Source organism: Emys orbicularis, chromosome 2 (assembly GCF_028017835.1).
Source record: "Emys orbicularis isolate rEmyOrb1 chromosome 2, rEmyOrb1.hap1, whole genome shotgun sequence".
NCBI lineage: Eukaryota > Metazoa > Chordata > Testudines > Emydidae > Emys > Emys orbicularis.
This window is the reverse complement of record NC_088684.1, coordinates 175,551,693-175,579,022: the sequence shown is the minus strand read 5'-3', so window position 1 is coordinate 175,579,022 and position 27,330 is coordinate 175,551,693. Positions and strand designations below refer to the sequence as shown.

The 27,330-nt window shown below is 43.8% G+C and overlaps 1 protein-coding gene across 1 annotated transcript in view; it reads right to left on the bottom strand.

Annotated features, from left to right (window-relative positions):
- CTNNAL1 (catenin alpha like 1) overlaps positions 1–27,330 on the bottom strand; it is a 158,685-nt gene that overhangs the window by 30,595 nt on the left and 100,760 nt on the right. Inside the window, exons 8-11 of the mRNA XM_065399786.1 lie at positions 24,592–24,678; positions 18,629–18,787; positions 10,389–10,481; positions 5,225–5,375 (exon numbers count right to left, since the gene is read on the bottom strand). Of these exons, the coding sequence (XP_065255858.1) occupies positions 5,225–5,375; positions 10,389–10,481; positions 18,629–18,787; positions 24,592–24,678 (490 nt within the window). The remainder of the gene's footprint in view (positions 1–5,224; positions 5,376–10,388; positions 10,482–18,628; positions 18,788–24,591; positions 24,679–27,330) is intronic.

Here is a 27,330-nt window from a genome sequence, read left to right as displayed (position 1 = left end):
GATCGTGTCTTCCAAAGGCAAAATTATTCAAGCCCAAGATAAGTCATCTTTGACAAGGAGATCACCCACATGAATTTATTCATGGATTTTATATCTATAATATGAGTTGTGTATACACAAAATATTTCATATTTACATTTATTTAATCATTTTGGGATCCAGCTGTCAATAAAATTATCAAAATGAATATGCGCCATACCTCGGTTCTTCTTTCTCTTTACCTTCCTTTATTCCATTCTCTCTCTCTCTACTGATATTTTTTTTTCCTCTGTCTTTTTCAATTTTTATCATTTCACCTCTCCTTTCTTCTTCCATCTTCCTTGTTACTGTTCCACCTTCTAATAGTTCTATCATTATTTTCCCCTCAGTTTCTTCCAGTCTCTTTCTTTTCACCTTGTCCTTGTGTCATCCTCCTTTTCCACCACATGCTATCTCAATACTACCCCTCAGTTTTCTCCCTGCTCCTTCAGTCTCTGTTCCTTCCAAAACTACTACCTTTGCTTGCCTTCACCACTCTCCTCCCGCACAAATCCGAACATCTAATCAACTCTCTCAAATCACAAATCCTCAGAAAGGAGGACAGAGGGGGGACCACTAAAGGGAAAGATATTCTTTTACACTTCTCAAGGCATGGGGAACTGTCAAAGGATTCTTCTTTGCACACCACAGAGCAGAGGGAGATTGAAGAAGGGGAAAATGCTTTGCTCACTTGCTCCCTTTCCCTCAATGAGAAAGACATCTACTGACTGCAATGGTTGGATCAGGCACTCTGTTCTAGGGCAGATTGAGCTCAACTCTCCCTTACTCAGAAAACAACTGTTTGGTAGGGACAGTCCTGCAGACCAATGATGCAGTAATTCTCTCATGAGGTATATGCAGCCCTGCAAAAGACTGTTTATCATAAAAACAATTAGCCAAATTTAACCTAGGTGTAAACTGGAATAACTCCACTGAAATAAATGGAGTTGCATCTTCCTACCTCCAGGGTGAATTTGGCCCCTTTTATTGAAGGCTTTCTATTTAATCTATGTCAATTATCAAATCTTAGTTTGCAAAGTGCATAGCTTGCTAATACTTTTAATAAACACTGATGTAAAATCAATTGCATACCTGCTTATACAAACAACAGATGAGACAAACACATTTTGAATCAACAACATAGAAAATGCTTACTTTATTAGATGTGCCAAGAACATTCGGTTGCCCTTCAGTGTTTGTCAACAGCAAAGGTTTCTTTCTCTCAGGCTTTTAAATACTAGTTCTATCATACTCTCCATATCAAATCCAAATGTTTTAGAGGGACAATACAAAATTACAGTATTTTAAAAACTCTGAATTTCAGAATTAAGGAGAAAAGGCACTATCTTCCTACATTTTTATCTTCTATTATACAGACTCAATCATACTCCTCATAAGAGCAAAGTATTTCTCACATTTGTACTAAGTAAAATAAAGATGACTTTACCAATCTCAGTTTTAGAATAAGTAGTATAATTTACAATGGGAAACAAGATCATATGCTCAGGACCGGCTCCAGGCACCAGCCCAGCAAGCAGGTGCTTGAGGCGGCCAACGGAGAGGGGCGGCACGTCCGGCCCTTCGGCGGCGGGTCCCTCGGTCCCTCTTGGAGTGAGGGACCCGCTGCCGAAGACTGAAGCGGCGGCAGTAGAGCTGCCGCCGAAGTGCCGCAGATTGCGATCGCGGCTTTTTTTTTTTTCCCCCCCTTTTCGCTGCTTGGGGCGGCAAAAACCCTGGAGCCGGCCCTGCATATGCTAATATAATGTTATCAAGCCCTACACTGTGACTGGATGTGATGAGATTATTACTTGATGAAAGCATCCACAAATTGTCATCTCATGATGACATGATTAAATATTTAGCCTCATCTTTCACCTATTATCAACTTGTTCCTAGAAAACAAAGTAATGCTGAAACTGGTAAAGTGATTTTTAGGGTTATTGCTGGTAGCCATTGCCACTAAGGCAAGCCACATTTGGAAGTCCATGGAGGTACTATCGTAAGTACTTAAGTATTATCATAAGCCACAAATCAAATTAAGTGAAACATAATGGAGAATACAAAGAGGGGTTCACCCCCATTTTATTTTTCTATCAGGGTCCTTTTAAAAAAAGGTATCTCCCCCCCCTTTTATAATAGCCAGTTAGAGTCAAAAGGCTCAGTTATGTCCCTCAGCAGGCTGAGCCATGATGGGAAGGAGGAGCAGTGCCTGAAGACATGCCTAACATAATGCTTTTGGGGTGCTATAAACATGTAGAAATACGTCCCTTGCTGCACCTGTAGAACAGGAATAGCCAATATCTACTGCAGCCCTGCTGATGCATGGTCTGAGGTTTCTATCATTGCTGGCTATCCACCTTCTCCCCCCAACTTCCAAATCTGGCATTCATATAATGGCTACCTTATGCACAGGTACGCTAAGAAACAGGGAGACAGCACAGTCTCCACTTCAGAATGTCCAGGGCAGCAACCACAATTTGGCCCCAAATGCCATGGTGCATATTAACCGTACAGCTGTACAGAACCCATATGGCTTGTAGTCACTGCCTATGGAAGACTATAGGAAAAGTAACTGTCGCTAACAGGATACGCTAGGAATGTCCTCTAACCTACTTCAAAACCAATATTCAATTTTTGTGGGTGATGAGTAAATACTTTGCTGCAAAACAGCACTGTTCTGCTCTAACATTTAAAATATAACAAAACAAACACCCAAAAAGGTTTTTCCTCCATCCCAATGAGGTAACATGAAACTATTTCCTAAATACATAAGAATTCAATAGATTTCAAATTGCATAGTCAGTCTTAAAACCTCCTATTTTTACATAACTTGTAGTAAAGATAGTTAGCATTTGATACAATGTAATTTAAAACACAGCATCATTTTGCTACTAAAGAAAGAAAGTTGGGTTATTCGGACATAACTAATCCCAAACTATTTTGATTTCCTTGATAAATGGTCTGAAAAGCATTGGAACTTGTTCAAGACATGCAAAGATGTCTTCAGTTATAACCCTAACCATAAATCTGAACATGTCTTCTTCATGATGTCACATTATAACAAAGATAATTTTTCTACTTGATTTTTCAAGAGCACAATTGACCTGCATTTGCCAATTGGAATTAACCTACCTACATAGTTCTTGCTGAAATTCCAAAAATATAAATTCCCTTAACTCAGAGAAAGTTAATAATCCCAGTTTAGCGACTGATCCTGTGAGGTAATGAGTGCCCTCGGAGGGCTATCATCTTCTTGCAAGATCAGGCCCATAATCAGGATCTCACATCCAATAGTTCCAGAATAAGATGAGGAACAGGTAGAACATGAACACACAAGTTTCCCATTGTTTTCATATTCCTAACTATGCTATATCACATGCTGCTTATTTAGCCCTGTTCATAGTTTTAGTATATTTTAATTCATACTTTATAAAACATCACAGATAATATATGACTTTGCACCAAGAAAGACAACAATTTTCAGGTGAATTCCTTGTAGCAGAAGTTCATCAAAATACAAAAATGAAGGTTTACTAGTTTGACACTTCAACAAAAGGATTCTTTCAAAGGTCGTCAGTTAGTGAAGTACTGTATGTAATGACAATATGTCTACCCTGATTCAGAACATACAGTGATAGCTTAGATATGAAAAATTTGTGTTAAATCCCTGTGTTTGTCTAATTTTTAACCAAATCATTGCATTTTCCTGAGTAATTTTCTTAAAACACAAAACAGATTCAACATATTTAGGCTTGGAAGGATTACATTTTTATCAGTAAATGTAGATTTCACCATACACACACACACACAACGTATTTCCATGGATGATGACTGAAATTTACAGCTAGGCGAAGTTAGAAAAATACAAGAAAATGGTGCTAGAGAACTTGCTAGAGTTTGACTTATGGATATTTACTTTGTATATTCTGACGTGATGTGACAATTTGTGTTTTAACACTTCGAAGCTTTAACTTTTTGAATCTCAACGTCTCCTGTCATTATTGTCTGACCCCCTCCCCACAATAATTTCCTGCAACTGTGAACATTTAAATCTATAACATTTTTTTAAAAAAGTGCTTAAAAATAAACAGCAACATTATCCAGTAAAATTATTTTTAAAAATAAACATAATTCTGCCAAGCCTAAATATATGGCATGTTATATTGTACCTCTATATTAACCTGAAGAATGACAAACATTTAACTGCACAAAAGTGATATGCCAAGCTGCACTGAAGACAAACTTTTTGAAGAAAATTTAAATTACATAAAAAGAAACACCAGGATATTTTCTTAAATTTTCAAAAAAGAATACCATATAGAGGTGACACTAAAATGAGAGTAAACACAGATTTGTTCTTCAAAGTTCCATGGTTGTATTCTACATGTTGTACAAATACCAGTTAACTTACCAACCAGAGAAAACATCCCAAGATTGTGTGGAGTCGTCAGAGATTCCATCCAGGAGAAAGGACAGCAGTTCAAAAATCAAATAGCTACATTCACTACATTATGAAGTGAATAAAATTCAAGCTGATAGTACAGAATTAAAATAAATATTTGTTTTCCAGGAATACTGGACAATGAAAAGCCTAGCAGAATGGAAAATTTTTGAAAACTCAAAGACTACACTTCAAAAATAAAACTGAAATGCTAATACTAATCATACAAATCCCTATGATGAAACTATTCTTGTCATACAATTCAATTTACTTTCTGTTTACAATTTGTGAGAATTTTGATTGGTATCACTCAGTGACATATTAGGTCATGACAATAGATGGATATGAAAACCATATAACTCCTTCAGCCTTTAGGCTCCATTCCTGCAAAGGTTTACAACATGTGTTTAACTTTATGTACTGTGAGCAGTTCCATTTGATTTCTGTGGGACTATACATAGTGCATGAAGTTAAGCACATGTATATGTTTTTACAGGATCTAGGTCTTAACCTTAGGTTTTTAAAATCAAGTGTTCTGTATTTTATGTAGCAGATCTGATAATTATACTCCAATCCATTGTTTCTATAAAACTAATATACTGAATTGATGTAATATTACCTAGATACCAAGTTGTCATTTAAAAAAAAGGAGTGTTTATTTTGTATCCATCTGCAGAAAACAGCATATTTGCTAGACTGCAGCTTAACAGAACAGGTAAAATACTTGGAATGCTGCACTTGTGTTATGATGAACAGCACTCTTACCTCGTCTTCCCTCAAACACATCATTGATTTCTCTTAACAACATGGACATGTCACTCAGCTGGGACTCCCAAGCCTCACAGAACACATCAAGATTTTCTTTTGCAATCTTACTAGATGGATGTAATGTCAGTGTTTCTGCAGCAGAAATTATCTGGAAAAAAAATGCAATAATAGAGCAACAAATGTTAAAAAACCCATCTTCTCATTTAATGTTACAAGCTAATTTGCAAATGCCTCCACACACAAAACAAGAAACAATGTCAACATTAAGAAAGGGATAATATTACATCTGTTGAGCAAAGACCGGTTATATTTCTAAGGCCTTTCGCTGGAACATTCTGGTATTAAACGTATTTGTGAATACAGTTTTTTAAAAATCAGCATGGACAAAGAGTTCTAGCATATTAGACAACAGGAAAGAGAAGTAAAAGAATACAAGTATTTCATAGACGACGTAATATATCTTTTATTGGACCAATTTCTGTTGTTGAAAGAGACAAGCTTTCGAGCTTACTCAGAGCTCTTCTTCAGGTCCGGGAAAAGTGACACAACTAAATACAAGGTGGAAGAAATGGTTACTTCCTTTAACTATGTTTCTTCAAGATGCGATGCAGACTTGTATTCCACTTATGTGTGTGTGCGCCCAGCATGCTGGAGCCAGAGAATTTTGCATAGCAGTACCCGTAGGGGGCGGCACTTTGGCCTCATGGCTTTAGCCCCTCCCCTGGCTATATGATGCAGCACCACCCCAACCCTCCTCAGTTACTTTGCACTGAATGCCCAGAGTCTAAAATTCAAATGCAGAGGGGATGGAGGAAGAGTCGTGGAATACACGCCTGCATCACTTCTTGAAGAACCACAATTACAGTTAGTAGCCACTTCTTCTTCAAATACAGGCAGCCGTGTATTCCACTTAGGTGACTCCCAAGCAGTACCCATCCCTGGAGGCAGGGCTCAAAGTCTACTTAAACAAGGATTGCAGGACCACCCTACCAAAACTTTCATCCACTCTGGAAGATGCAATAATGGCATAATGGTGCGTAAATGTATGGATGGATGACCACATAGCAGCCCTGCAAATGTCCAATACTCAGATGTCACTGAGGAATGCTATTGAGATCCCTTGCGCTCTCATTGAACAAGCTCACAACTACTGAGGAGGCACAGCCAAAGCTATTTCATCTGCAGTCTTGATACAAGATGTTATCCATCTAGAGATAGTCTGTGAAGAGACTGCTTTCCCTTTCATACGATCTGCATATGACACAAAGAGACAAGGCGAAGCATGAAATGGTTTAGTCCGGTCCAGGTAGAAGGCTAGACATCGCCTGACATCTAACATATAGAGATGCTGCTCTTCTGGAGATGAATGCGGCTTAGGAAAGAACACAGGTAAATATACCTCCTGCTTCAAATGCAACTGAGAAACCATTTCAGACAAAAATTTTGGAAGTGATCCTAAAGTCACTTTGTCCTTCTGGATGTTACTGCAAACAGCAGGGCTGTCTCTAGGGGGCTACGGGGCCCAGGATAGAGGTTTCTATCTGCCGGGGGGTGCTCCCCCTGGCTCCGACCAGGCCCCGCCCCCACCCCACCCCTTCCCCCAAGGCCCCACCCCCAGTCCGCCCCGCCCCTCCCCCATACTGCCTCTTCTCCACCCAATTCCGCCCACACCCTTGCTCCTCTCCCCTATCCCCCAGTGCCTCCTGACACTGTGAAACAGCTGATTGGCAGTAGGCGCTGGGAGGGGGGGAGGCACTGATTGGCGGGGCCGCTGGTGGGCAGGAGGTGCTGGGGGTAGAGGGAAGTTGGTAGGGGGCTCCTCCTCGCCGCCCCCCGCCTACCCACCTCCTCACTAAAGCGCGGGGCCCGGGGCAGTCACCCCGATTCATTGTAACCCGGGACAGCTCGGGCTACCAGGAACGCAGTTTTCTGACACAAAAATGGAAAGGGACAAGATGCCAGGGGCTTGAATAGAGATCCTATTAAAGCCACTTGGACCATGTTAAGGTCCCACAGAGGAACCGGCTCCCAGATCTGAGGATGGAGATGAAGAAGCTCTTTTAAGAATCCTGCTACTATGGCATTGGAGAAGACTGATCTTCCCAGAATGGGGCGATGAAACACTGCTATTGCTGCCAGATATACTCTCAATGAGCTAAGTGCAAGGCCCAGCAACTGAAGATACAGAAGTACTCCAAGATGTACTCGACAGAAACCAATGTCAGTTGAACTCCATAGGCTAACAACCACACCGAAAACCGCTTCCATTTAGTTGAACAGGCCATTCTGGTAGAGGGCTTTGTTTTGTTGAACAGGACTCGTTGAACAGCCTCTGAACACTGCATTTTCTCCTCATTTAGCCACGAAGCCAGCCATGTCAGGAGATACAGGGAGCTGAGCACAGCATATACGAAGCAACCATGATCCTGGGTGAGTAGCTCAGGATGGAGAGGAAGGGGTATGGGAGACTGAATTAACAGCACAAGAAGGTTGTACAACAAACACTACCTTGGCCATGCCAGGACAATGAGAATGAGATTGGCCTGATCCACCTTCAGCTTGAGGATGACCTGTGGAATGATCGGGAGAAAAGCATACAGGAGAACTGACAGCAAGCTCATGTAGAAAGAGTCAGACACGGAGTTCGGACCGAGGCCCCCATCAAGAGCAGAACAGATGACATTTCCTGTTGTCCCTTGTGGCAACCAGGCTGATCAACGGAATTCCCCAAGCTGCGAAGATGACCCAGAGAATGCTTGTCTTCAGAGACTACAAGTGGCTCAGGGAAAAATTCTTGCTGAGTGATGCTCTCCTTGATGGAGAACTACCACAATCTGACCACCTACTGGCAGAGCATCCTGGTGTGTGCTCCCCCTTGCTTGTTCACATGATACATCCTAGTGGTATTGTGTGTAAGTATGTGAACCATGAGTCCCTGATACAGTACAGAAAAGCAGGTGATGCATTGCAGATGGCCCAAAGCTCCAGCACATTGATGTGCAGTGAGAACTCCTGCTCTGACCAGACTCTGAACTTTCAATGACCCCAGATGTGCTCCCTAGCCCATCGGTGAGGGGTTGGTGACAATAGACCTGGTTGAAAAGGGCCAGACGAAGAGAACACCCTGATAAACATTCTCTGGAAGCTTCCACCACTGCAAGACCTCCTTGTGTGGTACCAGGAAGCAGTTGACAGGACCTGCTCCATCCCTTACACCAGTATTCACATGGTGCCAGTTCGTGCTCCTTCTGGAGGAGGCAGACAAGTCCCCATGAAACCTGGAGCGACCTGGATCCGTCGTATGCAACCTTCTCATGAGCACACTCTATGGGAAATAACTCCTCCCTTTCTTCAGAGCACAAAACAGCAGCAGTATCAGAACCCGAGAACGACCTCGGATCCAACTTAGGCAGCAGTGCTGAAGCAGGCTGAATGGCCTGTTCTAGCAGGTGTTGCTTTTGACAAAAGATCCCTCACCCAGTATTATGAATGATTTGCAAATAGAACACCGCTCCTTGATGTGGGCTTCGCCTAGGCACAGCAAACACCATGTGTGGGGATTGTTGTTGGGGATCACTACCCCACACAGCAGACACTGTTTAAACCCTGGTGAGGGTGTCACCAGGGAAATAATTAAACTAAACTAACTAACACTATACGAAGAGTACTAATTAGCTACATACAACTAGAAAAGTCACTAAAAAATAGTGAGTTTAGGAACTATTCAGAGTGCTGACTCCAACCAGGGCGAGGGGGGTCAGGGCAATGCAGCCTCATGTAGCCAGGGGAGGGGCTATGGCAACAAGGTGTGAGTGCTGCCCCTCTACGGGTACTGCTAGGCAAAATTCTCTGGCTTTGGTGCGCTACGTGTGCACATACCTAAGTGGAATACACAGCTGCATCTACTCGAAGAACAGTCTGTTTAGCATAAGTAGTTAACACATAAGCTTGAAAGTTTCTCTCTCTCACTGACAGAAGTTGGCCCAATAAGAGAGATGACCTCACCCACCTTGTGTGTCTAATATAATTAATGACTAATAATAAATACTTAGCACTTTAAAAGAAGCTATTTGTGTTTTACAGGGGTATCTGCAGGCAGGCATATAGATAAACAAACAGTGAATGAAATATTAGGTACAGTATTGCTGTACATAGGTAAGGATGCAGTATTTGATGCAGTATTGTTCTACATAAAAATATATAGTTACCTGTGCATATACTTGTGTGACAACTGCAAAGAATATTTATCCATAGGTACTTACAAATGATTAGTCAGTGTTTGTAAAATACATTTTAAATATAAAGCACTATGTAAATACTAATTATTATTATTAGGCACAATATTGTTAAACCCCTGAAATAGCTGGTGGGCTGTGTTTACATGTGTAGTAGTGGCATAATTTTATACTTGGGTAAGCACGGAGGTGTAAGCTTTTAGTGGGTGAAATTCATCCCTGTACAAAGGGACAGTGAAGGCCTATGTACCAATGAAGTCCTATTTAAACTTTCAAAACAGGAATTAAATGATTCATAAGCTTTATATTGGTCCTCTGCACAGAGGTGAAAATTGCCCTACATAAATAAGAGACTGACTGGTCAGATCTTTGGGTGGGTTGTGGCCACTTTGCAATGCACTGCTAGCATACTTTGTCCACAACACTCAAGCGAACGGCCCATGGTGGATAACCCTAGTGATCCTGCAGTGGCACAGGGGCTCAGACCACACAATCTCCTTGCTGCTGGCATGGTGGGAAGAGGGGTGCATAGTCACTGAAAAGGAGGCCATGGTGAGGATACCCCTACTCTACATCTGTCCTGGGCTAATATTCAGCCCCAAGTGGCTGGTATAAGCCAGCATAACTTAAAGCAGACTCGAAGCTACAGCACATGCCGGGAAAGCACACAGGGTTTGTAGGAGCTTTATGCCAGCTTTGCACAGTCTTCCAAAATGTCTAGAGCACAAATCAAGATGTACCAGAAGATCTAGCTTGGACACCTGTCTAGAAATATTTACACTGCCTCCTACTTGTAATATTTTCATTATGTTTCTTTGTGAACTGAACTGGCATGCCTCCAAGAACATATGTTGAATGTTTATCTTAGTGTATATCCATTTTACAAAATTCTACTTAAAATGTGATCAAATGAAAGGTAGGCATACCTGTGGGCCAGTGACCTGAAAGGTGTCTTCTGCATGTATGCAAGTAATTTCAAGTGGCTCTGTTCCAGAAACATGCCTCAACAAGCGACATGTCTAAGAAAAAAGTTAATATATTTTGAAGAGTAAATAATATTATAAATAAGATATATTAAAGAAGGGTACACAGCAGTAAAGTTTATTTTCTTTTCATTGCTGAGAAAAGGTGCAAACCTATCAGGTACAGTACATTTTTCAGAAATTGCATCTGGAGTAGCAAACATGTATGAATTATTGGGTCATAATTCCAGCAAGGGGTTCAAGTGAGATCAAACCATGAAAACAAGGCTCGAGCTATTTTCCCCATTGCTTCTCCTTCCCCTTTGTCCTCCTAAGCCTCAGGAAAATTTTAAGAAAAGAAGTTATATTAGAGTGTGTTTACATGACTGACCTTCGAGTCAGGTAATGAAAAGTTACCAGGCCTCACAGTAACCTTAACCTGATCATGCTTACATACATTTGTGTTTCTGGTAGCAACTCCAACATCTAGGTTGCTTAGCACTTTCCACATTAAAAATTCTTGCAACCTTTTTTTGAGACGGTCTAAAAACTTCTATCATTTGATGCAGGCTTATGGATTTTGACAGGAAGAAAGCCCACAGGCCAGAGAAGTGCCTTTTCTATGTCCAGGGAAATTCTGGCTGTGATAGAAACGTTTGAAAATCACTATTTCCATTCAGCGACTTACCTTGTCAGTAAAATGTTGGTAGAAAGTCAAGTAATACTGAATATAAACATTTTAATGTAAGGTCAGGCCTGTGCCACCACTAAACACCACTACACTGCATTGTGATCCCCAGGTGCAGACAGCCTTTCAAAGGGTATGTCTACACCACAATAAAAGTCTCCAGCTGTCCTGGATCAGCTGACTCGGGCTCATGGGGCTACAAAATTGTGGTGTAGATGTTCATATTTTGGCTGAAACCTGGGCTCTGGGACCCCTCGAGAGGGGAAGGTCCGAGAGCCCAGGCTCCAGCCTGAGCTTGAAAGTCCACACTGCGATTTTATAGCCCAACAGATTGAACCTGAGTCAGCTGACCTGGACCAGCTAAGAGTGTTTTATTGCAGTCTAGTCATACCCTAAGAGGGGAGGGGAAAGAGAAAGCCACATCAGGCTCCACACAGTAATCCCCCCCAGAGCCAGCACATGCCGCCGCCGCCTCCTCCTCCAAGGGCATCACATGGGGAAGGAGTTCCCTCACACCCCAGAAGGGGAGCAGACAGAGAGCTGGGGGGAGGGGTGTGATTCCTCCAACAACAGCCCAAATTTAGCACATGGCTCCAGCAGCCCATTCCCCCCCTACCCATGCTGGGACAGCCTTCTTCTGCTTCCAGCTAACTCTACTGATGGTGCATGATGGGAGGGGGCTGTTACAGTTGTAAATATATATATATATATATATATATATATATATATATATATATATATATATATATATATATATATATATATATATATATATATATATATATATTTATTTATTTATTTATTTATTTACATTTTTCCATATTTAACCCACTCACACTACATTAAAAACATTATTTAGTTACAAAGTCTAATACTTGAAAGTTAAAAAATTCCAGAATTTATGTTGGCTGTGAAACCTTAATTTTGCATCCTTGTTGGTATGCATTACGACACAGTCTTTAATTACTTGAGTAAATTTTTTCCCCCCACAGGACCTGTCACGGAGTGTGGGGGACTCAGGGCCCTGCACCCCCGGCTTCCTGCGATTCACCATGACTCTCAGCCAGCCAGTAAAGCAGAAGGTTTATTTAGACGACAGGAATACAGTCCAAGACAGGTCTTGCAGGCACAGACAACAGGACCCCCCTCAGTTATGTCCATCTTGGGGTCCCAGGGCGCCCCAGCCCCCTTGGGAGGTCAGAGCCCTGCCTCCCAGCCACATCACCAGCCAGCTCCTGAAACTCTGCCTTCAGCGACCCCTCCCACAGCCTTTGTTCAGTTTCCCGGGCAAAGGTGTTACCTGGCCTCTAACCCCTTCCTGGGTTCTCATGTTACATGCTCAGGTATTCTCCGTCCGTCAGTCTCCCATCCCCCAATGCAGACTATCCTAGCCACACTCCCCTGTCAGCATTCAAAGACCACATTAAGAACAGTCCCAGTTCGTCACATCTCTCCCCCCTTCGAGACCGAACTGAGCGGGGTCACTTTAGCCAGTGACCCGGGGAAGTTTGAACCTACTCCCGTTCCCATGGATGCCCCAGCATCCCTCCCATTCCTTGGTGAGAATTACACCAGGCCCCTCCAGTTTCACGCCCCCCCTTAGGTCGGGTGTGCTCGATGGCACTCGCAGTTCGCATGTGGGAAGGTTTATGCGGCCTGTGCCCTTTTCCCACCCCAATACCCCTGGGTTTCCAACTGGGCTGTGGTCTTCTCCCAGCGCTCCAGTCTGGAGGTCTGTGCTTCGGGCTCTCTTGGTTCAGAGCCCCCCTTTTAACCTTGGCCACCCTCCGGAAAGGCTCCTCTATGCTGGGCAAGGGTCCTAAAGCCATTTTCCCCTTGTCCCGGGACTTCCTTCCCCTCTGACAGGGGTCACAGGATCGGCAGTACTGTCGGACAGTAACAAAGACCCCAGGCCAGTAAAAGCTCCGTAGCAGCCTCTGCTGGGTATGCCAGGTTCCCTGGTGCCCTGAGAGGGGGGTGTCATGGGCCCGGTACAGCAGCTGGCGGTGATACTTCTGGGGTACCACCAGCTGCCTCCTGATCCCCCCTGACTCCATTTTCCCTGGGGGAGCCCATTCTCGGTACAGGCACCCTTTCTCCCACAGGAACCTTTTCCGGCCACCTCTCCCCATGGTCTGTACCGCACTGAGGTCGGCCAGGTCCCTTATCTTCCGCAAGGAGGGATCTTTCTGCACCTCGGCCTGGAACTCAGCAGCTGGGACAGGGATGGTCACCTGCTCTTTCTCGCCGGCTGGGTCTGAAGCTGCAGCCTCCCTGAGCCGTGTCCCTGGGTATTCCCTCCCCACCAGGTTAGGGTCCTGTGCCTCGGGCAAGGCACCCTCCCCAAGGTCAGGGCGCAGTGCCCCTCGCCGGCTCTGACTGCGGGTCACAACCAGTGCACCCTGGGGGTTGCTTGGCCAGTCCTCCAGGTCCCCCCCCATCAACACCTCAGTGGGCAAATACGGGTGTACCCCCACATCCTTGGGGCCCTCCTTGGCCCCCCACTTCAGGTGTACCCTCGCCACGGGCACTTTGACTGGTGTCCCGCCCACCCCCGTCAGGGTCAGATAGGTGTTGGGCACCACCTGATCTGGGGCCACCACCTCGGGCCGGGCCAGCGTCACCTCTGCGCCCGTATCCCAGTATCCATTGACCTTCCTCCCATCCACCTCCAGGGGAACAAGGTACTCTCTCTGGAGGGACAGCCCCGCGCCCACCGTATAAACCAAAAACCCTGAGTCTGGAGCATCCAGCCCCCCAGAGGAGCTGGCCTGGAGCTCTCCTCCCTCCTTAGCAGGTGGTACTCTGCCAGCCCCCCTTCCCTGGGAATGCTGCCTCTCGCCCGGCTGGGTCTCTACCCAGTCAACCCTCTGTGGGTTCGGTCTGCTCAGTCTGTCCCTGAGCCTGGGGCACTGGGCCCGTATGTGGCCTCTCTGGCCACAGTGATAGCAGCCCATGTCCCATGGGTCCCCAGGGTCGGATGGCCCTGACGCCGGATGTTCCCCTTTGATGGGGGTTTTCCGTATTTTCCCAGTGGGAGGTCCCATGGTGACTCTCTCTCTGCGTTGTGGTGGGACTGTTCCTTTGGGACTCCTCCCTGTTATCCCCTGACCGACTGTTCACAAACTCGTCGGCCAGCTGGCCTGCATGCTGCGGGTTCTCTGGCTTTTGGTCCATCAACCATCGCCTCAGGTCGGGTGGGCACTGCTCATACACATGCTCCAGTACGAATAGGTCAAGCTGGTCCTCTTTAGTTTGGGCCCCAGCTGTCCACTTGCGGGCATACCCCTGAGCCCGGTTGGCTAGTTATAGGTATGTGACCTCACGGGTTTTACGCTGACTCCGGAACCTTGTCCGGTACATCTCAGGGGCCAGCCCAAACTCGCGGAGCAGGGCCTTTTTGAACAGTTCGTAGTCCCCTGTCTCCGCCCCTTTCAGTCGGCTGTACACCTCCCTGGCTGTGGGGTCCAGTGAGGGGATGAGAAACTGGAGCCTCTCTGCAGGGTCAACCTGGAGCAGCTCGCAGGTATTCTCAAAGGCCGTCAGGAAGGTATCCATGTCCTCCCCCTCCTTACGCTGGGCCAGGAAGCACTTATCAAAGCTCTTTGCAGTCTTGGGTCCCCCCTCGCTCACCGCAGCCGGGGCCCCACTGCTCCTCAGCCTGGCCAGTTCCAGCTCATGCTGATGCTGGTCCCGCTCATGCTGACGTTGTTTCTCCTTCTCTTCCTGCTCATGCTGACGTTGGTTCTCTTCATGCTGACGTTGTTTGTCCTTCTCTTCCCGCTCATGCTTCAGTTCTTGCTGCCTTAACTCGAGCTCTTTCAGTCTCAGCTCCCTGTCACATTCCAGTCGCATCGGCTCCCGGGACAGGGAGCTCCGCCGGGACGATCCCGCTGGCTGCCGGGGTCAGGGTGCCCTCGGTATTCGCTGGGCTTCCCCCAACCCCTCCCCTAGGTATAGGTAGGCAGGGTCTCGGGATGTCCTCGGCAGCAGTCTGACCCCTCCCAGCCAGGTCAGGCCCCGGGGCCCACGCTGCATCCGCCGGGCGGCTTCCCTCAGGGACAGGGATCAGTTCATCCAAGCGATCCTTCTCCTCCAGCTGGGCAATTAGCTGTTCTTTGGTGGACCTCCCAATGCGCAGCCCCCTCTGCCTGCACAGCTCCACCAGGTCGCTCTTAAGGCGTTTAGCATACATCCTCCTGCTGGCCACTCGCCGGCCTGTGCTCTCCGCTTTCCACCATTCCAGGGAGACCCCTAGTGTGCCAGCCCTTCTTCAGGTCACCACCTCTCTGCGAGGGTCGAGCTGCAGACTCCTCCGCCCCGGGACCGCTCGCTGCGATCCCCCAGGGGACCCTGTTACTGCAAAAGTCCTTCTCACTGGTCACACACTCCCAGGGGTTAATCGCCCCCTGAAACCGTCTCTCTCTGATTCTTCAGGCCACCTGGTCCCCGTCGATCCCCCTTCGTTTTACTGCTCCCCAGTCACTTACTGCAGGAAGCGCCGTCCATGGGGTGCAGTAGATCCCACCTCTGCCACCAGTTGTCACGGAGTGTGTGGGACTCAGGGCCCTGCACCCCCGGCTTCCTGCGATTCACCATGACTCTCAGCCAGCCAGTAAAGCAGAAGGTTTATTTAGACGACAGGAATACAGTCCAAGACAGGTCTTGCAGGCACAGACAACAGGACCCCCCTCAGTTAGGTCCATCTTGGGGTCCCAGGGCGCCCCAGCCCCCTTGGGAGGTCAGAGCCCTGTCTGCCTCCCAGCCACATCACCAGCCAGCTCCTGAAACTCTGCCTTCAGCGACCCCTCCCACAGTCTTTGTTCAGTTTCCCGGGCAAAGGTGTTACCTGGCCTCTAACCCCTTCCTGGGTTCTCATGTTACATGCTCAGGTATTCTCCGTCCGTCAGTCTCCCATCCCCCAATGCAGACTATCCTAGCCACACTCCCCTGTCAGCATTCAAAGACCACATTAAGAACAGTCCCAGTTCGTCACAGGACCCCACCTCATTCATTGCACAGGATGGAGAGCATTCAGAGAATGAACTAGGGTTGTACAGTGAATGAGGCTGTTCTCTGTAGAAGTTGTCAGGTGTATAGAGAAAAAAGACAGGGGACTGCAGAAGAGAAAAAACGGTCTTGCAGTTAAGGCCGGTGAATGTCACACGTGAGAACTCAACTCTATCCCTGTCTATGCCAAAGACTTTCTGTATGATCAGGAGCAAGTCACAAACCAAAATGTTGGCAGGTGGCCCCTACTGTGCATTCCTCATTTTCTGTGTGCCCAACTTGAGAGTCCTGGGGCCAGATTTGCACAAGTGCAGAGCGCTAAGCTGCAACTGAAGTTAAATGGAAGCTATGGTGGGTGGCCACTCTGCATCTCTGCCAGTAGGAAGAGGGGTCTATAGGAATGAGAAAGGTGTTGTGAATTAGGGGGCTCACAAGTTCGAATCCTATCTCTGCCTGATTCAGTGTGACCTTCAGCAAATCTCTGTATCAATTTTCCCCATCTGTAAAATGGTGTTAATAACGCTCTCTTACTTCAGAGGAACTGCGTAAATAAATTCATTAATATTTATGAGGCACTTAAAAACTACAATGATGAGCACCCTAAAAAAGACTATGAGGAATTAATACTTATGTATTCACTGCAGGCTTTGGATAGTGTGCAGTAATTATAGCAGATGCCATACACTGAATGACAAGGATAAAAATACTGAACAGCTGTCTCATTCCCAGAACACTGTTCGGCCTGTGACCTGAATGAGGCAGGGGATTGGTGGAAAATACATAGTCTTTAAGTACATGATCTATACTATCAGTGCAAATAAACAAGGGGAAAGAATTAAGATTGTAAGTGTAACCTTAACCCTGGCATTTCCTAACTTTCAAATGCTTGACTATGTAACAAACATTCTTTCAATATGCATTTTTTCCTATGTAATAATACTATTTGTGTTAATTTTTTTAAAAACAAAATTAACAGGATATGCAATATCATCAAGTTGAAATATGGTCCTCATAGTAATATTTGCTGATGGTTGTTTAAATTTCAAATGCAACAGTTTAATGCTGTATTACATGAGCTTTTGCATTTAATTTATCTGAGCCAACATTCCCACTGAAGTCAATGGGAGCATAGAGTGTGCATCCCAGGACAGCATTTTTTCTTATGTTCTTAAAAGAAAACCAAAAGAAAGGAAAAAGTCTACAATACTCATTTCTACACCGATATCATAGTGTACATTCACAGTTGAATAAATATGAAAGATTCAGAAACTTGGCAACTAAGAAATTCTGTAGGAGAAATTGTTGCACAAGAGTATTGCAAGTTACTTATCCAAGTAGTAGTCAAAGTATATAGTCCTCTGTAGCCATGTAAATAACATAACTCTACACTCAGAAAACAAATGTCTTTCAGCAAGAAACTTGATCAGTGATTACTAGTTACATGGAAAACTTCAATTTCAAAGTTCATCTCATTTTGACGTATCTTTGAGCAAAACAGTGTCAAATTGATTTTAAAGCAGAAAAAAACTTTTCTGCCATATTCTGAGCAAAACGTATTAGTTTTTGAGCAAACATTAAAAAGCAACAACTCACTTTTGGGCTGAGAAGGAACATAGAAAATGACAGCCCAAAAGGAGAACTTCTGAGAAAGTTACAAACCCCTGTTTCACTTGCTTTATGATTGAAGTCCATATGTAATCCTAACTACAGTGTTCCCCATTTGCCAGCGCAATTACTCTTATGCACTCTCACATGCACAGAGCTCTCTACCTTTCGGTATGTTTATTAGAAGCAGGATTAATCTAAATGCCACATTTGGAAGTTATCCCCAGTGCTTCAGACATAGATACAGCAAAAGCAGATGTTAAAGTGGAAATAAAAATAGAGTACTTACTTACTCTGTGTGTGTGTGTGTATACACACACACACACACACACACACAAAGTAAGTACTCTATTTTTATTTCCACTTAAACATCTGCTTTTGCTGTATCTATGTCTGAAGCACTGGGGATAACTTTAAGTTCCTGAATTCATATTTAGGAATTTGTCTGATTTTAAGAATGATGAGCACCTAAAATCTCCCACTGAAATCAACGGAAGCTTTTGGTTGTTTAGTATTCTTGAGAAAGTAGGCAAGTGTTTAAATCTGGATTTAAGAGCCTAACTTTATGCTCCTATTTATGAAAATCTTGGCCCCGATATGCAGTCACAGAGGCCCCCCCAAAATCAGGTAATGAGGTTCCTGTGCCCACAGCAAGCAGCAACAGGGACTGCGCAGGTGGGGCAGTGGGTCCAATTCTATAACAGTGAACCCAAATGTTTGGTGCAGTGAGGAAGCTCATGCTGCACTCAGACACTATCTTCTAGGAGAATGTAGAGTCCAGTAGCGCCAGAGGTACATTCTACAGGTTAAAACACGAAAGACACCCTGAAGAACAGTTCATTTAGATAGATTTTGGAACTTTTTATATTAAATCTATTTGAAAATAAAATTGTTAACTCACCTCAACAAGCTGCTCTTTCTGCTCTGATAGCTTACAAGTATATTCTGCTACAGCTTCTAGATTTCCTTCTACTCCTGTGATTTTTAATGCCTTCAAAACCATGTGATCTGCATGGTATCTTAGCAGGTCTGCTGCCAGTGATGTGGCTGCATGGTGAAGCTTCAGTAGCAGTAAGGAAAAGAAAAAATAAGCACTGAAAGATAAATAACATGTGAAGCTAATCTACAATAAAAATACTTTAGCGATAGTGGATTCAGCAGATGACCAAGAGGCAGGAATTTAAAAAAAAAAAAAAGCTTACTGGTACTAAGTTAAGTTCAGAGGAAGTCTGCAAAGAATGTTTGTACCTCAGGGACTTTATTCTGAAACTTCTATCCAGATACGTAGACCAAAATCCACTCCACTCTCAAAAAAAGCTGAGTATTCAAGCCTTTTGGGGGCAGACAGAAAAGCAGTTGGGGCAGACCAGGGTATAAGGTATTGCATTGCATCCCCCTGGCAATTACTGCAATTGGAATAAGCCCTCCTCTATACCAGCTGCATAAGGTACTGAGGCCACCAGCTCTGCGTGAACAAGGATCAGTGGTCCCTCTTCTTGCCCAAACCCAACATGACCTACTGACAGTGGAAGGCCTTTTCCACTGTGTACTGCATATACATAGGCAGAGCCAGATTAAGGCACAGACACTGGAGACAGTTCCTAGTATTCCAGCACCTGGACTCACAGGACATCAGAATCTCACCCTTAATGTTGCAAAGAAAAACTTGAAAATGTGACCAGGTTGTGATCTAACTTAAGACAAGACACAAATGAGTAAAACAATAGCCCACATCACCCTCTTCTACAGTGGGCGGGGGGGGGGGGGGGGGGGGGGGGAGCCACAGGAGTGGGGCTCAGGGGAGGAAATCCCACAAAAATTCCTCCATATAATCCCAGAAGCAGGGACAGGTCTCCCCAGTATGTTATTGGGCCCACCTGGTAGATCCCTGGGGATCCCTGGGAAGTCAAGGTCATCTACCTAGAAGACCTGCAGCTCCGCACCAGCTGTGGCCCCTAGTAACCCTCCTTCTCCAGCTGCCTGGCAACAGGAATCCACTGGCGTCATAATACTAGGGACACTCCTGGCCATAGCTACAGTGCTGTCATTCTCATACGGTGAGTCTTGCAACAGTCCTAAAGCTCCAGTTGCTGGACTCAGCGGAGTTCATAAAAATCTCAAAAAAAAAAAAAAAAACGTAAAAAAAAAAAGTTTCTAGTCCTCATGATTACAGAGAGAAGCTTGGCACAAGAGCACCCTAGAGCCTCAGAAATCAATGGTCAAAGACAAAACAATTACTTATAGGGCTAGCAATTAACTGCAGTTAACTCATGCAATTAACTCAAAAAAATTAATCGCGATTAATCACAGTTTTAATCACACTGTTAAACAATAGAATAGCAATTGAAATTTATTAAATATTTTGGATGTTCTTCTACATTTTCATATATATTGTATTCTGTGTTGTAACTGAAATCAAAGTGTATATTATTTTTGATTACAAATATTTGCACTGTAAAAATGATAAACAAAAGAAATACTATTTTTCAATTCAACTCATACAAATACTGTAGTGCAATCTCTGTCATGAAAGTGCAATGTACAAATGTAGATTTTGTTTGTTTGTTACACAGATGCACTCAAAAACAAAACAATGTAAAACTTCAGAGCCTACAAGTCCACTCAGTCCTACTTCTCGTTCAGCCAATCGCTAAGACAAACTATCGTATATACTCGTTCATAAGCTGAATTTTTTAGTAAAAAAGGGAAGGGGGTCGGCTTATGAACGGGTATAGAGAGGGAGAGGTGGGATACAGCCCCTCCCCCCAACAGAGGGAGCAAGGAGAGGCAGCACAGCCAGAAGGGAAGAGGCGGGGCCAGAGTCTCTCCGCTTCTGGCCACGCTGCTCTCCCCCCAGCCTCCGAAGCAGCTGCAGCTCTGGGGCTAGCAGGCTGCGGCTGTGCCGCTCGGCCCCGCCCTCCAGAGCAGGCTGCGGCTGCGCTGCCGGAACACGCTGCAGCCGCGCCGCCCGGTCTGGCCTGCCAGAGCAGGCTGCGGCAGTGCTGCCCAGCCTGCCGGAGCAGCTCCAGCCAGGCCAGAGACTTCCTCCTCTGGCCCTCCCCAGATAAGGTGGGAAGGGATAAGTCTGGTTTTCATTTTTGCCTTTTTATTAGTGCCGTCACATAAACTTACTTCAGTACTTCTGCCTACCTAAATTCCTGCTATGTTTTCAATCAACTGTAGTATTCTTCATTTCGCACTGTAAACTCTTAGGTAATGTTGCCCTGTGCTATTAAATATTGCCATGTTTTAACCCAGAGCTGGGTTCATTGCAGTGATTAATAAAATGATTCTTGCAAATATATTGCTTGTATCACAGGAGGGACTGGCAGCATAATTTTGGCAGCATGCCATAATCTCTATACATTCTAAGGGTAGGCCCCCACTACTACTGTACTAATCAGCTAACTTTAAATAAAAGGCATGTCCTTTGCCCCAAGGCAACCTCCCTACTGAGTTTATAAAGTGGTCTTTAAACAATGGAGGTATTATAGCTTCTGAAAATTTAATCTTTCATAATGAAAATAGTAAGGCAACCTAAATATAGGGGTTGCTGCAAGATTTTGGAACCCTCAGAAGCAGAAATAGCCTGGCTCCTGATGGATCAATTTAGAGAGGCAGGGGATGTGGGAGAGTGTGGCAGGTTAGACTTCTCAGCCACACCCAGGACCCAGAACCTGGCCCCAGAGGACCAACCCCCTTCACCACTTCACGGTGCAGGATAAGAAGCCCTGGAGCACAAACAGCTGGGAACCAAGACAGCATGAGTTAGACTCACTTCTACTAAGAGGTGTTAATAGTTCTATAACTTTCACAAACTCTTCATTAAGGAAGGCTTCATTCCCCACAGAGAGCCACAAAAGCTGGGAATGTAGAATGCAGATATCTAATATGTCAAACCCAATGACACCCAGTTAGCTCCACTGCCTCTCAAATAATCTGCCATATCTTTGACCTTGGCTACACTGTCAATAAAGCAGGGCTTCTCATGCTCCCATTGGGTAAGTGTATTATATACCCTCTTCTAGTGTTTGGTTTACGGAGGATAACTATTCTGCTGCTGCCAGTTAATTTAGTAAGTCTTCAAACTTAAGTGGTAGAAGTCTATGTTGCAGTGTTGAGAGGTTCAGGGTTCAAACTGTGGACATTACATTTGTACAAAACAGAATTTTTTTTTAATTTTTTTTTTAAGACTAACAATGGAAATGATATTAAAAAACGACATTATAAGAAAGTTATTTAAGGTTGCAAAGTCAAGCACTTCCTATGCAAATTAAATCCGTCCCCTTTACGCATATGTATTATGAGATGGTGTTAACTGCATGATCACATACTATTTCAGTGCACAGGATGGATGGCGGTCAGGGAATAAGTCAGAACTGTGTGCAGAACAAGCCCCTACCTCGTTTGCTCTAGAAGTAGGCAGGTATGTACAGAATTAGACAGGTGTCTTGTGGTTAAAACAGGTGAATGTCACACAACAGAACTCTATTCTATTGTTGTCTCTGCCACAGACTTCCTTATGATGAGCAAGTCACATCAAAATGTTGGCAGGTGGCTACTAACTGTGTGTTCCTCATTTTCTGGGTGCCCAACTTGACACACCTGGGGTGTGTTGAGCAGTCTGTTGCAAATGAAATCTAACTGAAGCTGTGTATGCTCAACAGCTCTGCATGGAGGAATGAGGAAAGGGATGAGAGTCAGTCGGTCCAGAGTTCAAATGAGGGTTCTGCTAATGACTTGCAGAACAACCTCTACTCCTGGGGGGAATTATGTGCCAAAAAGTTAAAAATTCTGTGCACAATATTTTAAAATGCAGCAAAATTCTGCATATTTTATTTGTCAAAATAACACAATATAATCATGCCAGTTTCAATTATTTTGGTGATTTATTTTAAAATATCTGTCCGCAAATATGTCTAACAATACAGACACACACACAAAATTCAGAAAATGTTTTTTGACAAATAAGTTTCTTTACTAAACGTTGAGTAATTCATTTGAACTACAATACAGAAACTTATTTCTTGCACCCCTCAGAAGCAGTGCAAAGGCTTGGGGGGAGTTAGGGGTAACAGAGGAGCTGAGGGAGAGGGAAGGAGCCTGGGAGTGAACCTGGAGGGTTCTTGGCTATGGGTGGGAGAAGCATGGAACAGGATTTTTTTTTGGGGGGGAGGGGATTGTTAGGGAGCTGGGGAGCCTCCCCCACGCAGACTCCTAGCCTCTGCCATTCAGTTAGGAATATCTGTCCCTGTCCTCGTGTGGCCATATTCTGTGGAGAAAAAAAAAATCTGCGGGGGACATGAATTCTGCATGTACGAAGTGGTGCAGAATTCCCCCAGGAGTAAACCTCAGGCAAATCACTTTTCTCCAACTGTAAAATGGGAACAATAATTCTCTTATCACCCAGGGAGTTGAGAAGATAAGTTCCTTAATATGTTGTGAGGCACTCAGATACTAGAGTGATGAACACCAGAAAAAAGACCATAAGGAAATCACTAATTCTGTATTCAATGGAGAATTTGAGTTGTGTGCAGTAAACAAGGCATAAGACCATTCACTGAATAAGGATAAACCAGAATACCAAATAGCTGCCTCATTCACTGAGCACTATCCACCCTGTGCACTGAACGAGGCACAGTTCCCGTGGGGGAAAATAAAACAGCACATGATCATTAATTAAAGACTGAATCATCATACATATGCACATAAAGATCAAATTGAGATTTCAAAATCAACCTATATTCTGACACTTCTAACGTTCAAGATCATGACTTAGCACCTAAAAAGCTATTTTAAGCAGTTTTTGTATGTAATATTTAGAGTGCTTTTGAATTCTTCAGGATAAAAATGTGCAGGATGTCAGATACTACTATGAATAATTGCAGTTCCTACAATAATCTTGGTAAATAATTAACTTCTAGTTTTTTTAGGCTGCATTTTAACAATATCTATTGTCACAAGATACCTGAAAAAAAGTTTTTGTAAGGCACATTTTTAATATATTTCCTAGTGAAAATAAGTAAGTTTTCTTTTCAATTGCAATAGGTAAAATGCAAAGAAATTGCAAAAGCCATTTATTCATTTTTCACAACTACATGTGGATACTGTAACAATTACCAGTCAACATAACTCCTGGTTTCTTAAAAATCCTGTGAAGAAAGTACTACCTTTTTATACAGTAAACTTTAATCAGAGCTATGCATGCATCCAAGAGCAAAATCTGGCACTAAATTGGCAGATTATATAGTGTTGTTGTAACTGTATTGGACCCAGGATATGAGAAACACAAGGTAGATGAGGCAATATCTTTTACTGGGCCAACTTCTGTTGGTGGAAGGTACAAGCTTCCGAACTACACGGAGCTCTTCTTCGGGTTTGGGGAAGGAAGCAGAGTGTCTGAGATAAACGTAAATTGGGACAGAAGCTGGTCCACTAAAAGATAGTACCTCACCTTCTTTGCCTCTCTGTGGATTATATATATGCATTTGAAAATGTACTACTTGTTCCTGCTCCCTATGAAGAAGTTTTTAATTGACTTCTACAGCAGCACTGGATCCATTGGGAAATTCACTATAGATCAGATCCTGTAACACTTACTTACACAAACAGTCCTTACTCCTAGAAGTGTCCCACTGTTTTCTGCTCACTTGAGTAAGTGTTGCAGGATAAGATTCTATGATACTACCTACAGGCATAAAGTTAAGACTATCAAAGTGTTCAGCTGAGTCAACAGAACTATTCATAGCATGTAATGTGATGTTTATGTCTTTGCAGAGTCAGAGCCTTATTTTGCATTACACATGTGAAAATAAAGGAGATTCAAAATCTTCTTCAGACTGTGTTTATATAAGCTGTACTTACTTCTCTTTTGAGTTCATTCATACACTGGCATGTTTTTAGTATGGCTACTTCCAAGTCTTCTGTGATATCCTTTGTTTTCTGGCTTTGCTACAAGGAAAAGACAACCAAACATTTAAAAAAAAATACCCCAACTGACGTACAAATTATCCCAGGCTGTGTTAATGCAGTAATTCAGTTTTAAGTACATTTTCTTTTAAAAAAACCACACACAAAAATCAAATTATTTTATATTAAGAACTCATTATTACTACTGCATTTGTTTATTCATCACTGAATCAAGAATCTACAAAAAACAATTAATGATGCCAGACCATCAACTTTATTTTTATTCAACAAGGATTTTTCAGTTTTGAACATTGTGTCCTTTTTGAGAAAAGAGGGCTTTTTTATTTAGTATCAGCTATTAAATCTTTATGCCTGAACCATCCTGTTAAGCTAGCTAAAGCTATTCCAGTTTTTAAAAGCCCACACGAGTAGATTTTATAAAAAACCTCACTATTTAAAAAAAAGAGTAATTCATCAAATTAATGTTTGTTATTTAAATTCAAGAAGTTTACTTAATAAATAATAGAATAAATCTTTTTCTATGCCCTACAAATTTTAACTGTTCCTGTAACATAAGAACTGTTGCTATGAATCTTTCATTCAATTTATACAAAAACAATGCTTTCGTGTTTTGAATTTGTGTGTATTTGCAAAACAAGACAACCTGCACAAAAGAGGTGAAGGAGGATGCATGTTGAAAAAAAGGTAGGGGCTAAAAAGTTTCTCTTTCTCCAAAACTTTATGGGGGGGGGGGTAGATATCTTAATTAAGAGCATCAACATAAGATGGATGTGGTCAGATTTAAACCTTATCTTGACTCACTCTCTCTTAACAGCAACAAACAGATGAATAACACAGATTCTGAATTGTGTGTGGCATAATTTTTTTTAAAAAGGAACAGCCGCCCAGTCTGATAATGTATCTTTTAAAACACATCTTAAACCAATATTCCTGATTGTTCAGAGTCTCTTGAATTTCTTTATACTTTCTTTCAATTGCCTTCCCCAGAAATGTACTCCATAATAACAGGCAAAAAATTACATTAAAATGGAGTTTGTAATGTTTGTTTTGGGGATAATTACAATATTCTTGTAATGCTTTTACTCTTATGTTCTGATATGTTCTCTCCAATATAGCTCCTGCTTAAGGCAATTTTTTGTCTGTCAATATGACACTTTGGCTCAACTGAAAAGAAAGTCTTGGGAATGTCTAAACTCCTACGGTACTGGGTGGATTTGCAGTACCGAGGGAGGTGTCTGTTTCAACAAGTCACTTTCATTAGAAGTTGTCAGTACCGATAATGTTGAATGCTTTGGAGGTAACCAAGTGGCATGAGATGGCAGTTTAGACTTCTGTGATACCAAGGGAGTTCATATGTCTAGGTTCTGAAGGTTACATACTAATAAAGTCTGTTGGTGTGAGCTTCTTGGAAGCAGAATGTTTCTCTCAGCTATCACCCATCATGTTTAGATGGTACTGAGGATGTTTTAGGTATGGAAGTACACTCGGTAGCATGGCTCTTAGAAGTACTACCAGTAACCAAAGAAGCCTGGAACCTCAGTAGTACCCAGCATGGGACCTCAGCACTCGGACAGTTGATTTTTGCAAAGACTGAGACTTTTTCCTAAAGTGGACTCTTTATGAGGAGAACTAAAACTCCTTTTTTAGTGGCCTTTCCTGAACCTTCTGATGCCTTTTCCCACAAAGGCTGGGGCAAACACAGTGCTGAGGTGATTGGGGCACTATGCTCACTCAGAGGCCGATGTACAAGGGTTGGGGGGGGGAAGGGATACTGGCCTGGATCCGAGGCAAGGCAAAAACAACATTACATCATAAGTAAGGCTACGTTTATGTCATGGAGGACCATGTCTGCTTCAGCCCCAGGGGCTGCGGGACACTGGAGCTGGCAGCCAGCGGGGCCCTGGCAAGGTTCCAGCGACAGGCAACAGGAGTGACAGACGGTCCCCTGCAAGGTTCTAGCAACAGGTGACAGACTCCTGAGGGGGCCCTCCTCAGGGTTTCAGTGACAGGCGACAGCCTTGTGGAGGGTGTGGGGGAGGAGCAGGAAGCCTCGGGCGAGCGGCTGGGGGTGTTCCGTTTTCTCTTTGGGAAACATCGTCACCCTGCAGCTTCCAGCCGCCGCGGGCAGAAAGGGAACCCCCCAGTTCCCAACCACCATGGTAGCGGGGGGAAACCATGAAGCTGCAGCAGCAGAAGTCACAGACAGGTCATGGCTTCCACAAATTTTTGTTTAGTGTCCGTGACATGTCCATAACTTTTACTAAAAATAACCATGACAAAATCTTAGCCTTAATCATAAGGCTCTCCCACTTTTGCCCAGCTCTGCTCCTAAAGTCTGAGCAAATATTGCACTTCTGTGGGAAGTGCATGTCCCCCAAACAACTAATGCATTGGGAATGTCTGTCACTGACTGGGATAGAGTCTCAGCAGGTGAGACAATGCTTAAATCCTAGAGATCCTGGCATATTCCCGCAACATATGCAACATTGAGGGAAACCTCTCCGTATGGGGAACCAGGAGAAGGAATAAACAAAACTGAGAAATTATGAAAGAAAACATAACACAGATAACTACACTAAAACTACAACTAAGAATTGCAAAGTTAAGCTTGAACAATAATAAAAGTCGGCATGCTAGATCAGGCCAAGGTAGTTGAGAAGGAACCCTGAAGCC